The 14,274-nt window shown below is 31.4% G+C and overlaps 1 protein-coding gene across 1 annotated transcript in view; it reads right to left on the reverse strand.

Annotated features, from left to right (window-relative positions):
* The window catches only part of LOC129231230 (FERM, ARHGEF and pleckstrin domain-containing protein 2-like), a 180,488-nt gene that overhangs the window by 114,627 nt on the left and 51,587 nt on the right, over positions 1-14,274 (reverse strand). Inside the window, exons 8-9 of the mRNA XM_054865494.1 lie at positions 13,589-13,749; positions 6,717-6,791 (exon numbers count right to left, since the gene is read on the reverse strand). Of these exons, the coding sequence (XP_054721469.1) occupies positions 6,717-6,791; positions 13,589-13,749 (236 nt within the window). The remainder of the gene's footprint in view (positions 1-6,716; positions 6,792-13,588; positions 13,750-14,274) is intronic.

The raw sequence follows: 14,274 nt of genomic DNA on the forward strand, positions 1-14,274 counted from the left end.
GTGAAAAGTAGTAAGCTTTATCCAGAGGACAAGAGGAACGGCAACTTTACAATGAAATTAAATATAAATTGTATCATTTCATTCCTGATAATAATACATTTCAGAATTTTTCTGTATTTTAAGTGTAATTAACTTAACTTATTTAAGTGTTAACTCTTATTCATGAAATATATTGTAAGTACTTCTTAATAATCTAGGAGAATTAATATGAATAAGTACAAAAAGCAGATTAGGTTGAGCTCAAATACAGATAATGAAACGAATAACCTTTGATGTTGAAACAAAATGGTCATGGATTATGGTATCAGTTTTTATTTTATTTTTTAAGTGATAATTAATACATAGAGTTTTATTGTCTGACCACTGTGAGGAAAAACACTTAGTTTTTCAATTTAAAACAGAAAAAAAATTCCAAAAAGAAAATGGATAAAAAATGTCAAAAACCTGTGCTTCAAAATTATCAATATCGAAAATTACATCATGGATGGAGGAAAATAGTTATTTTTTTTCTTAAAAACTGTTAACATAGTTGATGTTCGTTGCAACAACCCCTGACCTCCGAACAAAATCTGCCACCACAGCTAAAAGTGGGTATAACGTAAATGCACAACATATTGCATGTTTTTTTATTGGTTTTCAAAAATACTGGAATAACTTTTGCGAGTTATGTTTCAATCAAACTGCAATCACTTATTAATTTCCTGATTATTACAACCACAATACTTGGACGTGATACCATATGTTTGGTACAAGCCTGGGTTTTTGAAAACTCGGCCACCTCCATTTTACACACCTTTGCAATTTTGCATTTTGGGGGGGGGGGAGTTGGATGATTGAAATATCTGTACACGGTTTAAATTCATAACATGCTTCTAGTACCACAATTTTCTATCTTTTAATGATTTTTTTATTCAGTATCATATTTGTCAGAGTCAGTAGCATGTTTTTTTCCTTTCAACAGGCTTCTTTAATTTTTATATTACTATACATCTTATTTCTTTTTAACACCCATCTGCTAATTGAAATTTCTGAGTTAGAATTTTTTTTTTCAATTTATATTGCCTTAAGTGTACAAATTAATTTATTATTTCATTTTTATTTAACTTTAGCTCTTGTCTGTATTTAGAGTAATCTGTTGATTAAAATTTCTGAATTAGAGGTTTTTTTAATAATTTATATTTCGTTTCCTGAAGTAAACAAATTACCTTTGCACAGAATCTAAAAGAAATACTCACAATTAATACTAATAAGAACTATAATAAGAAATACTTAAAATATATAACATCAATGATATTGTTATTAAAATGTAAACTTCTAAAGTAAAATCTACTTAAAATTTGCTAAAATGAAAAACTATACTCTTTTATCGGGTCTGTTTCTTCAAAATTTTACAGCGGAAAAGGTCAATTATGCCATTGGAAGTTAAAAAGCAGTATCTGCAGAAATTAATTTTCGAGATATTTGAAGAAACGCGTTTTGTATTCTAAACAGGGAAACATTTGAACATGACACTCTTTTCGTGCTTAATTTTCAATGGAAACCAAGTAAGCAATTTTGTACACTAAAGCTAAGGCAGAGGTGCTTAACCCCCCTCCTCCCAAGAGCAAGGGTGCCCCCCTAAATAACACGGAGACCCTCCAAAAGCAAGAGACCCCTCCCCAAAAGGAGAAAAATACCCCTCAACCCTCCCCCCTAAAAATTTCAATGGTGTAGTCTGCTCTACGATCCCTCTCCCCCAGGTGGATGCCACTGGCTAAAGTACAAAATGTGGCAAAAAAGCAAAAAAAAAAAAAGAAAAAGAAAAATTTGCTGATACTACGCTTTGCTTTCCCACGGCAGAATTATACAAAATGCTTATCATGCCAATAAGCAACATAAAACATACCCACATAAAAATAGCTAGACTTGAAAATAATGTGTCTGGGAACTCACCAAAGGGTTTAGGGGACTTGTCCGGAAAAAAAGTGGTTTGAAATCAATGTTATATTTGCATTGTTTTTACAAAAAAAAAGTATTTCCGGTGACATTGTTCCTCTGCGCTCGTCCCCCTTCCCATCCATACTACACTTTTACAAGTAAATGTAAATAGATTTTTGCTAAAAACCAGGAGGGTCAACCTTAGCCCCTTAATCCCACCCCCTCCCGACTGTGGTGGGCCTGCTTTTATCATTAATAATAAGATAAAACTTAAGCTTTATCATGATTTAAAGTTGTTGCTCTGGAAAAACATTCCACTTTATAAGATTGATAGTGGTTCTTAACTTTGACGAACACAAGTAAAGCAGCGGCGCCTATTTCCTCCAAGAGCAATAATGCTACCCCCTCCCACTAATACATTTAAGACACCACAAAAACAAAAGCCCCTCCCACCCCAGACGAGAGAAAATACCCCTGAAAACCCCCTAAAAACTTTAATGGCTAGCCTCTCTCCCTGGTAGTCACCATGAGTAAACAATTAATTTAAAACATCTTTCACGCGTTTTGGTGACGGCCAAAAATGGCAATGAGAAGTCTTGTCAGATGCAGATGTTGAGTTCACGCCGAACCTACCATTTTTGAACAAAACTCGCTAAATTTGGCGACTTGACTTAAAATTTCGGCAAACTTTTAAGACCTCATATTTCGATCACGGGGTCACGAGGGCACGTAATTTTGTGCCATAAACATATTTTACGATGCTTTTTCAAATGCTATCAATTTCGATTTTTTTCGAATTTCCTTGATCGTGAGGTTTCCTGGTCAGGTTTGCGAGTTTAAAGAAAAGTAAAAAAAAAAATAAATTGCACAGGTTTACGAACACAAAGAAATAAAAAGAAAATAGAAGGCAAAGAAAAAAAGGCGCACAGGTTCGAGGGTGCACAGGCAGGGGGGCGATTACTTTGGCAGAAGTCTCCCCCACCCCCCATGTTTTATGAATACACTCTGTTTCTGCATTACCATTTTTTATATTTTCAATCACTATTTGTTGACTAAAAAAGATACGTTTATTACTAAATGTTAGATGTTAGACATTGAATAAAACTTACATGTATTTACTAAATTTAATTTTTAAATGCCTAAGCCTAGAGCAGCTAAAAGTTCCGTCTAGAAGTTTTAAAATATACAATTTGGACATTCTAAAAGTCTCTACCTATAGTAATACATAATTAATTTTTACCTGAAGCCTCTAACATATTGCAACATATTGTGAGGAGATTTTCAAATAAATTGGGGGTAATATTGGCAGTAAACCCCTGTGGTGCTGTAGCCTGTATCAACTAAAAAAATGTAGAATATATAATATAATAACGTTAATCACACACGATAAAATGGAAATAAAATTTGTTGAAAATTTTGGGAAAACATTTAAAACTGCATGTAAGAATTAGTGATGACACAGAGAAGAAATCTCTGATCGCCTGTTCTCCGAGACACTTGAAGGTGTGTTATGGTTATGCTGTGTGGTGGTCATTATGCTACTATGTTCAATTTTGAAAAAAAAAAAAAAAATGTTCTTTTTATCTAATAGACAGACTCAAAACGCTTTAATATATAGTTGATACCTTTTGAATACATTTGAAATGCTTTATGAAATTGTTTTATGTACAAGGTCAGCAAAAATAAGTTATCCACTTCAGAGAGCTCTAAGACAGAATCGGATGAAATTTTAACTAAAGATAAATAAGAAAAAAAAAGCTTGCATTCATTAAATAAATATTTATAGTTAAAAATGCAGCCGTTGTGTAGCGCTGTGCACATAAAACATTTAATGTGTTATAAATACCAACTAATTTCAAAAATTCATCATAAAGCTGCTCAATATAGCACTCATACCAGCAACTCAGTTTGATCTAAAAGAAAGCTTTTCGCACCCTTCCAATTTATGTAGACTAGCCCCAGTCAGCAGTAGAGAATATGGTTCTCTGATTTTGTTGAACGGGCTGGGGGTTATATTGAGAAGTTTTTATCTGGATTATTTAATATTTATAACACATTAAATGATTTTCTGTGCACAGTGTCATTTAACGGTAGTATATTGAATTTTTTTTTTTTACTTAATAAATGCCTTGCACATCATTTGAATTATCTGCACACGCACAGTTCAAATTTCATCTCATTCCCACCAATAGAATGGATTCTACAGCCCTCTGAAGTGGCCAAATTATTTCTTGCTAACCCTAAATCTAACTAAAAGATATAGATCTAACTTCAAACATTTAAGAAAATTGTTATTTCCCAGCATTTTAAATTTATAGCCCAGTGGTTGGGGAGTTGTAGTAAGGAAGTAATTGGTGGAAAGTTAGAAATTGTTTTAATCTAGGCCATATGGGTCTGGAATGACTAGTAGCGTAACTAGGGGTTGGCAGGAGTGGCTCTTGCCAGGGGTCCAGCAGCCAGGGGGTGGCATTTCAACTTATTAAACAAAAATTCTTAAAAAAATTTCTTTTTTTTTTCAGGTTTCTTTTTTTTTTTGATCAAATAATTTGAAAAAGGCTTTAAAAAGTATTAAAAAAAACACGCAAGAAAAAGTATACACATACATAACATCTACTGAGAAGGAAAATTGGGCATCATTGAAAACAATTCTAAAAAACAAATTACAATGCTGCCTCCTATTGTCAAATGTCAAAATGTTCCAAAAAAAAAATATTTTTTTTGAGGTCACAATGATCTCCAGTGACTTAACACGTAGGCGATCCGGGGGGGGGGGGGGGGCATAATTTCTTTAGTTCGCCAGGGGCGCTAGACTCCATAGTTACGATACTGGGAATGACCATACCAAATTTTCCCTCTTCTACTAAGTGCACTTTAGCCGTTATGCCCAAATCAGTAACAAAAAAAACTATCTTCACGATATTTGAAAAACTACTCACAATGGCCAAACATTGTTACAAGCTGATAACTTGTAGAGCTTAAAATTCTAAACAAAATGAGTACCTACAATGTATGTCTTTCTTATATATATATATATATATATATATATATATATATATATATATATATATATATATATATATATATATAAATACTTAAGTACACAACTTAATTTCAAATTTAAGCTCAGATAACTAATCAAGGCAACCCTGTCAAAAAGAAGGTCGTAACACTAAAAACAATGGTGGTGCTTTGCTACCTATGGAAACAGGGAAGCAGTTACAGTTACCTGATTGTCAAGTTGACATACTAGATGGTGCGGAAAACAATTTATTTCATAGCACTGTCAGGGAAAAGATCCAATCTTTATACAAACTCATTTTATTTCTTAAAAGAAAACACGAAAATACTGATAGGTTAATTTCAAGTAGAATTACCCAGAGAAAATGACTGATTTTGAGTAACATAATTAGAATTAGAAAATGATTTTTATGTTTAAGGTAAAATGGTTTTCCAGTTTGCTTTTCTTGAAGTAAATCAATTTTTTAATTTAAACAATTTATGTAATACTTAATGTTTCTTATTAAATGCTTTGCTGTGAGACATGGTACTATATAGCTCAATCAGTGATTATATTATACATATTCGTACTCTCAGAAACAAATTTGCATTTCTGAGCTTATTTTTTTCTAATAATTTTTACAAATTCTTTAGTTTTTATTTTAAGTGTCTGAATTTTAAAAGCTGTTCAGGTATACTTGGAAAATACTTCCATTGCTATGCATATTAGTTTTTTGCTTTTTGTTTTAATATTTGCTATTTTACTCTGTTAACAGAAAAATAACTTTTTAAAGTCTAGATGATTGCCATTTGTACTTTGAATTCTCTTTGAATTCTCGTTGTAATGATACAATTTTTTTTATGTAATAAAAATCCAATGTTTTAAATGTGCATTTTCTTACATTGAATTTGTGTCATTTTATGCTCAGATTTCCAAAACCGTAACCTCATGTAATATCTTGTCTCACAGCAAAACATTTAATATTATATATTAAGTATCGTGTAAATTGTTTAACTTTAAAAAAAAAATGATTTACTTCAAGAAAAGGGAACAGGAAAACTTTTTTACTTTGAACATAAAACTAATTTTTCAATTCTAATTATGTCACTCGAAATCAGTCATTTTCTCTGGATAATTCTACTTGATATTTGCCTATCAGTATTTTTGTTTCCTTTTAAGAAATGAAATGAGTTCTGTATAAAGATTGTATCCTTTTCCATATCTTTGTGACATTGCTATGAAATAAATTGTTTTCAGCAACATCTACTATGTCTACTTGATGATCACGTAGCTGTGTAGCTGCTTCTGTATGTAGCAAAGCACTGCCATATCTTTTAGTGTTACAGCCTTCTATTTCACAGGGTTGCAAGAAGGCCAGCGGGTGTTGGAAAGATACGTTCTGCCTTGAAACCCTTGATTAGTGATTTGAGCCTTATTTTAAAATTAAGTTGTACCCTTAGTATTTAGGAAAAGCATATACATTGTAGGTACTCATTTTGTTTAGAATTTTAAGCTCTACAAGTGACCTGGCTATATGTTTGGCTATTGCAAGAGTAATTGTTGAGATATTGTGATATAAATGAAAAAAGAGGCATTTTTTATCACTAATTTGGGTGTAACTGCTAAAGCTCAGGAAGTAGAAGGAGGAAAACTTAGTATAAGCATTGCAGATCCATATGGCATAGGTTAAAACAATTTTGAGCTTTCCACCAATTACTTCTGTATATATAGTTGATTTGTTTTTTCACTCCCTAACCACTGGCCTGTTAGTAAAACCTTAAATATAAAACATGTTGAATACCTTTGAAATGGTTGTCGTTTGACATAGTTTTCTCGTACATATTCGACCATTTGCTTTTGGGTACGACCACTATACCTACATAAAATTTTCTTGATTAGAATAGTGCATCACATGAAAAAACTATTTTGTAATTTCAATTAAAGTATAGTTCTACTCTCATATAAATAATAAATGCACACAAGTTTAAAAGCATACACACAATTAAAACATATCTTAGCTACTTTGAGACAATAATTAGAGTTCAGTCAAGCAACATTCTAATAAACATTAAGGCACCTAAATATGCAGCATCAAATGTATTCTTTTGAAAGAATATTTATGGTAATTTCTGTTAGGTAATTGAGTATGAATTCTTTTCCTAAATTGTTACAGAAAACTCTTACGTTCAACTTGAAACGTTCTCATTTGACAACTTTGATTTATAAAATTTTGGCCTAAAAAGACTAGCACAGTTTTTCTTTTATCTCTGGTTTTTAACCTGCCAGTTAACTACTGTAGTTTATTTTTCAGATAGTAATAAATAGTATTGCGGTCTCTAACGATGCCTTAAATCTCAGATATAAATCGGTACATTATTTGTGTTGGCTTAATATTGTCCTTTACATGAGGATTATTACAATAAAAGAAATAAAACCATATATATAATAAAAAGTAGCTTTGCATTTATGCTTATTGTACTTAGTGTCTTTTATTAAACAGAAAATATGAAGTATCATAAAATGTAAGCATATGCAAACAGATTGCTGCACAATTATAGAAAGATGATAATAATCCCCATGATTTGTGGAATTGATACAATATCTAAAATCGAACAAACGTACAAAGTACATAAAATCCAAGGCTGATACATCTAAATATTTTTTGAGCAGATTATCTAAAAATTATAAGCCAGAAAACATGGTATAATTTACTGGAGAAAATTATAATACTAACAATTAATTAATTTTTTATGCTTTATTTAAAAAAAAAATTTTTTTAACTTTCTTAATTGAGTTTTACCTGACGACTCTATTGGTAGTCAGCCCAAGTCACATACTTTTAAGTTGAAATCAAACATTGTATAATGCATCACTTGTCTAATAATTTTCAACGAATTATCCAATGAAAGCTGGCGATTATAATAATTCTTCCATAAAAGAAAGTAAGTTTTCTACCTCTAAAACTGCTGTTCACAAACATATCCTATACTTAGAACCTCATCACCTTCAACAGATTAATATCCCTTTGCCAACAGAAGGTGAAAAAGTATTATGTATTAATCAGAAACCAGGGTTTGAGCAAAGTTCAAAAGTTATTTAGCAAAATGCTACAATAGAGAAAAAGGTTTAGCAAAATGCTAAAAAGTTGAAGGTTAAAAAGTCCCAATGTTTTTCATGTCCAGTTCAACACTAAATTCAAAATTCAGCCATAACATCTGTAATGAAAAAAATACATTTTTTTTTTCAAATTTGAAAAAAAACTTTTAAATTGCATTTAGCATTGAGAGAGCACAAGCTTGATTTTTGAAACAGTACAAGCACCCTCCCCTCAATAATGCAATAATTGGGAAGACATAATGCCTATTAAGACTTTGAAAGTAATAGCAATTTTAGTGCTAAGATTTGTAATAAAATTAAGTTGAATATTGTCATGCTTGCTTCCTTTCTTGGATTGCATAGAAACCTTATTTTTTTAGTTTTTCAAACCATCATTTGGGCAAAAAAGTGAAAATGCCATGCTTTATTTTCATTATTTAGTAACACAGTGGAACCTCGATAACTCAACACCCCAAGGAAAATGAAACGTCGAGTTAAGTGGGTGTGAACTTACCGAGGTCCCACAATTTCAATTCTTAAAGAGATTTTTGTATATCATCCATATTTAAAAAATTGATACCAGTGAATGATTTTCTTTCTTTTTTTTAAGTGCATAACGAAATAAATAGCACCAATTTGAAAACCTCATGATGAGGAATAATGCAAAATTCTTGAAAATAGATAAGAGTCCCTTGTTATTCTTAATTAAAAATAAAGCCCTGCTCACTGGAGAATGAAAAACCTATGTTGTGATGCCTTCGTTTTTTGGAGTAACACATTTGGCTACATATCTCCAGCGTGGGAAACAAGCGGTATCGCATTGCAATTTGCAATTAAAAACGTTTGAAACGCGATGCAATACCTTAAATTGCATCGCAAATTTGTGAAAAAAAAGTCTATTTTTTTTTCGAATTCAAACTCTGATATTTGAACGATACACATCTCTCCTTAGAATTTTTTGTTTGTCATGCCTTCTTACTAGAATACGTTCATTGTCCCCTACCCTCTTTTCCGAACTGAACGCCAACGATCTGCATCCCGAGGCGATGGTTCGCTACGTTGGGTGGTTTTCACGGAATGAGAAAGAGCAAATCGTTGTGTTTGGAGTCCTGCAGGGAGACCTGATTGGGAGCATTCAAGGCCAGAGCGGGACAAGGTCACCGCCGCTGAGCGCGTATTGTTGGCTGGATGCCAGCTCCCTCTTTCTAGCGCTCGTATCACATGACCTTTTCTTTCCACCTCCCCTTCTCCGGTGTCTCTTCGACTTCTTTTTAAACGTAAGGGAAATTCTCTAAAAGATGTCTTTCCAAATAAAATTCTCAGAAATAGTTAATGTAAAAAAATACTGGTAGCAAAAAGTGAACTGGAGCAGCAAGTGGAGGCTGACTTATAGAGGTTCATGCAAATATGTGTCAAGTTTAAGAGGTTCTCAGCGATTGAAATTAGTATTGGGCCAACCATTGGAAAAATAAATGTTGACTTAACAAGATAGTTGATTTATCCAGGTATTGAGCTACCAGAGTTTCACTGTATTTTCATTTTAAGAAAAATCTGACTGTAGCGAAAACACTGTCAGATTGAATCTAAAATAAATACCATTGTTGTCGAATAAGGATTCAATGACACGACAAGACTTTTCTCTTGGATTGGGATGGGAGAAAGGTCAGTAAGAATGTATCAATTATTGTATTAGAATTGGTAATATGACTTACACCAATAGTGTGGGGGACGGGGAGATTCATACCTCGGTAGTGTCCATATAATTTTTTTTTTCTTCACAACTGGTTAAAAATGTTGTAAAACTTTCAGTATTAAATTTTCATTATGCCAGGTGAAGAATAATGAGAAAATTATTTAAAACAACATTTCTTTCATAATTGAATCAATACCTTTGTGCTTGAAACGTATAAAACAATGTAAAAAGGCAACTTTGCATGAAACTTCACACACGTTTGATTTAGAAGGAACTCCATTTTCAATACAAAAGAAGTGAGCTTACAGGGGTCTGGCCAGAAGATATTTGAGTCCGTTAACAGACCCTTCACAAAAATCCAATCAACCAAAACGGACCTTTCACAAAATCCCGATTAATCAAAACGGACCCTTCACAAAATTCTGATAAACAAGAACTGATCTTTCACAAATTGTTTATTGAAAGAGCAAATCTGAAAGCAAAATAACATATATTTTGGTGTATAAAACAGATAATTTTTGGAACCTTTTTTAAAGTCAAATTAGAGGGATCAGCTTATACAAAATCTACTAATTTTGCAAAGAAAAAAAAAATTGGCACTCTTGTGATGCTTCTGCAAATGGTAAATAAGCTGCAGGATTATTTTGCTACTGCCAAATAAATGTAATGCTTGTTGTTTGTTTCTTGGAAAGAAATTAACAGCTGAAAATAAGTTTGGTTTTAAATAATTTTATTTGTTTTATCACAGCTAATTAGTTGTAGTGTTGTTGTAAACTTTTCTGAAAAGACATTGGTACTAAGCACTTTTCTCCCATCTCATGATTTAATAAACAATAATAATAATAATATATATCAGCGAAATGAACTTAGAACTGCAAAGGGATAGTAAGGGTGGGGAAAAATATGATCGCTTCAGAGAGGGCTTCCAACTTCAAAATTATCACGTTTGGCGTTAAACCTTTATAATGACTTGATTAGAAAATATTCTTATCATTTTACCAGCTTGTAAGTATTTGCGTTTTTATGGGGAGGTGCAATCTTTAACTGTTATTTTGGGAGAAAATTATATGGGTTTGATTTTTCGATGATAACAAGGATGATTACCTTTAAATGAACTCTTTTACCTACCTTTTTTTTTTCCTTAGATGTCTACATTTGGAAAAATGCAATCTTTTAACATCCGATATGAGAATCATATTTTGTTCTTTTTTCAAGCTAACTTTGCTTCATTAGGATGCAAATAAATGGAAAGTTCAAGTTTTTAAAGCAAAATTCCACTTTCTTTTATGAGTCAAAAATTAAAATGCTGAATCGATGGTTTAATTTGATTCTTTTTTTTTGCTTCAACTGTGTCCACATACTTTTATCATAGAATTTTAAAATGCAATTTTGAAATAATTTTATCGAAAATATTTCTTTTACAAGCCGTTTTTATACTTTTGATGAACTTTGAGAATTACGATCTCTTTGCATCCGCTATGGGAATCTGATTTTTCAAATTTTTGATGTTTAGTACGCTTTGTTAAGTGGTAAACAAATAAAATCATTTTATTTTTGTTAAAATCACGGAATTTATTAAAAGAAGTTATGTGCTTTTAAAGAGTATCTTGGGTCAAAAAGTTAAATGCTTACAATTATTTTAAATACTATACAGAAATATTTCTAGTATAATTTAACATAATGTAGAATGGTAGATAAATATTGATACTTGAGAGAGCAATGCTGTTGCCCCCCCCCCCCCTGCCAAATACTAGAAAAACACTCCAGAATAATATTCTCAACATAGAAGAGGAAAACACTCAACTTTAAGTTTGAATGATGCAATTTGTGCCATCTCTAAATTCTAAAATTTAGTTTTAACAATTTTTTTTTTTTTTTGCGAAATTATTTGATTTTTCACAAAATTAATTCATTTTTCACAAAATTATTTGATTTTTCACAAAAAACGGACCTTGTGAAAAATCCTGGACAGATCACTGGCTTATGGAATCAAAAGCAGAAACAAAAGTTTTTTCCCCGACACTTTGCATCTATAAATTGTTTTATTTTCCTTAATGTTTAATTAATTCAATTATTTTTCCACACCAAAAGAAAAAGAAACAAACGAACTACAATTTAGGAAATGAAAGAGAAAATTGATCGAATCTGCTAAAATATTAAATCAAGTTAACTTGTAATTTTTTAAAATCAGTTAAGTCTAACAAGTAAGTTGTTAATGCATACGTTAAATGTATATAATACCATAACATTGTCAGGTAGGTTGAGTACACACTGCACTGTAGAGATGAAAGCTGGTTTTATTCTAAACAAGCGAACTATCAGGATACAAGATCGCAACTGCCAACTCTCAGCTCAAAAGAAGGTTTTTATACAGAAACTTAAGAACATTTGAGAACAATGCAAATTAAAGCTATTTACATATATTTACATATTTCTACAAACATGGAGAAAGGAAGGAAAGTAAAAGAGGAATGAACGAGAAAGTCACACCTGAGGCCCAAACTCACAATCTTTGGATTCCCAGTCCAGCGCTCTAGCCATTTCGCCAGCCGGGAGCTTGCTTACTGAGAGATTTATGACAATATATCCAGCTTAAAATATGACCAGCTCTAACAGTTGAAGAAATTACCAGAACAAATATATATATAACTCATTTATAATTATTTTGCCTATTTCACCCTTAATTTATATTAAAATATAAAAAAAAGCAAAAAAACAAAAAAGCTTTAATATTATTCAAATTTTTTTTGCAATAACATCTAGTTTATGCTTTCTTTTCACCAACTGAAGAAAACTGCCTCAACCATTATTTTTTGCCCAATATCAATCACCTAATCATTAATATTATTTTCATTTTACAGTGAAAAGGTTCATGTAGATCTGATAAAACATGAGCTACCTGCTTTATACTTGAAAATTTTATGAAGATATTTGATTTTGTAAACAAATCAACAAAAACTACTTATTTGTTTAAAATTAAGTTTTTCTGAAAAAATAAATACAGTATTTTTCTGCATATTATCTGTTAAAAAAGTTTAAAATTAATGGAGGTGCAGATTATACACTGTGGCGGATTATCTGAGCTTTTTTTTTCTCTCTCTCAACACATTTAAACTCAATTTCCTGCAGGATTCACCAATAGAGACTGTTCCACAGTCTGTAAAGTTATTTATTTTACATAGCTTTAATTTTCCTCTTACGGGATTCAGGCTGTGTAAAATAAAAAAAACCATACAATCATAGTAGAAGCAGTCTCCATTTGCAACCATTTACACCTTTGTCTTTAAATAATTAGCGTACTATGAACACGATTCCAAGAAGAAATCATTATTTTTTAGATCACTTTGCACATGATTTGAACGAAAAAAAAAATAAAATGTGGATTTTTTTTAATTTCATCTTTTATTTTGTTTTTCTAATTAAAATTAGTAGTTTTAAAAAAAATTCTGCAGAGCTAAAAGTTTTCTGCGAATGCTGTTGGGACGTTTGTCCATATTATGCAAGATAGATGGAGAGCAGCTTCATTTGCCCAAACAATGTCTCAAATATGCCACATAGTCATATGCTGGTTTGTAGTATTGATTGTAGTGATGCATAGTTGTATACCACTAAAAAGTTGGTTATCTAGCAAGAGTGCACAATTTTTTCGCTTGTAAACTTCGCTACAAGTTCAATTTCTTGTTTTTTTTTGCAATTTTGTCATAACAAAATTATATACTTTAACTTAAAAGCTGTATACAAATTTTATCTCTGGCCAGAAAGTGGCTCTCTTGTGGTTTCTTAAACCAAAACCACCACATAAGAATACAAATTTCATCCAATATACACATCTGACAAATGAAATAGAAGTGACAGAAGTTTCTTACATTTAAATAAAAACTTACCTAAAAGAAGAGCCTCGACTAAATATGCGAGTTTTATGACGTGGCAACCTTTTAACTTCACTACAGCGAAAAAAGGCATGATTTTCAATACATTTCTTCCAAAAATTCTTGCACTCATTTCGACTTTCGAACACAAACTCAACTGTGTCTTTATAGTAACCCTAACAAAGATAAAAGAAACAGAACTATACATTAAGAACAGAGATGCCACTTTTATATAAAATCTTTCAGCATAATCTTTAAAATTTGCAGTAGTTTTCAGTGCTTATCAGAATTACATTTAATACTTGACAAATGAAGATGCAACAATTTGTATTTGAAGAGAAAAGACACCAAGAAACAAAATTTAATTTAAATCTGGCACTACAATTAGAAAAAAAAAATGCAAGGCGGATCTCTACGGGGGAGAAAATTTAAGATATGTCTCACAATGAGAGTAAAATAAATATCCCATTTCTACCCAAAAGAAAAATAATTTAATTAAAATACAGTTTACAATCAGATCCCAGTAGGAACCATGGAAAATTGGTAGCATTTAGCATCTCTGATTAAAGAATATACATTAGTTTTAAAAGAAACTTCCTATGTAGAAAAATAGCATCAAAAATAAGCGCACAAAATGCATTGTTTGGAACAAAGCAAAATATACTTGGAATGCTGTTCCTTTAACAAATATTATGAAAATG

Source organism: Uloborus diversus, chromosome 10 (genome assembly GCF_026930045.1).
Source record: "Uloborus diversus isolate 005 chromosome 10, Udiv.v.3.1, whole genome shotgun sequence".
Taxonomy (NCBI): Eukaryota; Metazoa; Arthropoda; class Arachnida; order Araneae; family Uloboridae; genus Uloborus; species Uloborus diversus.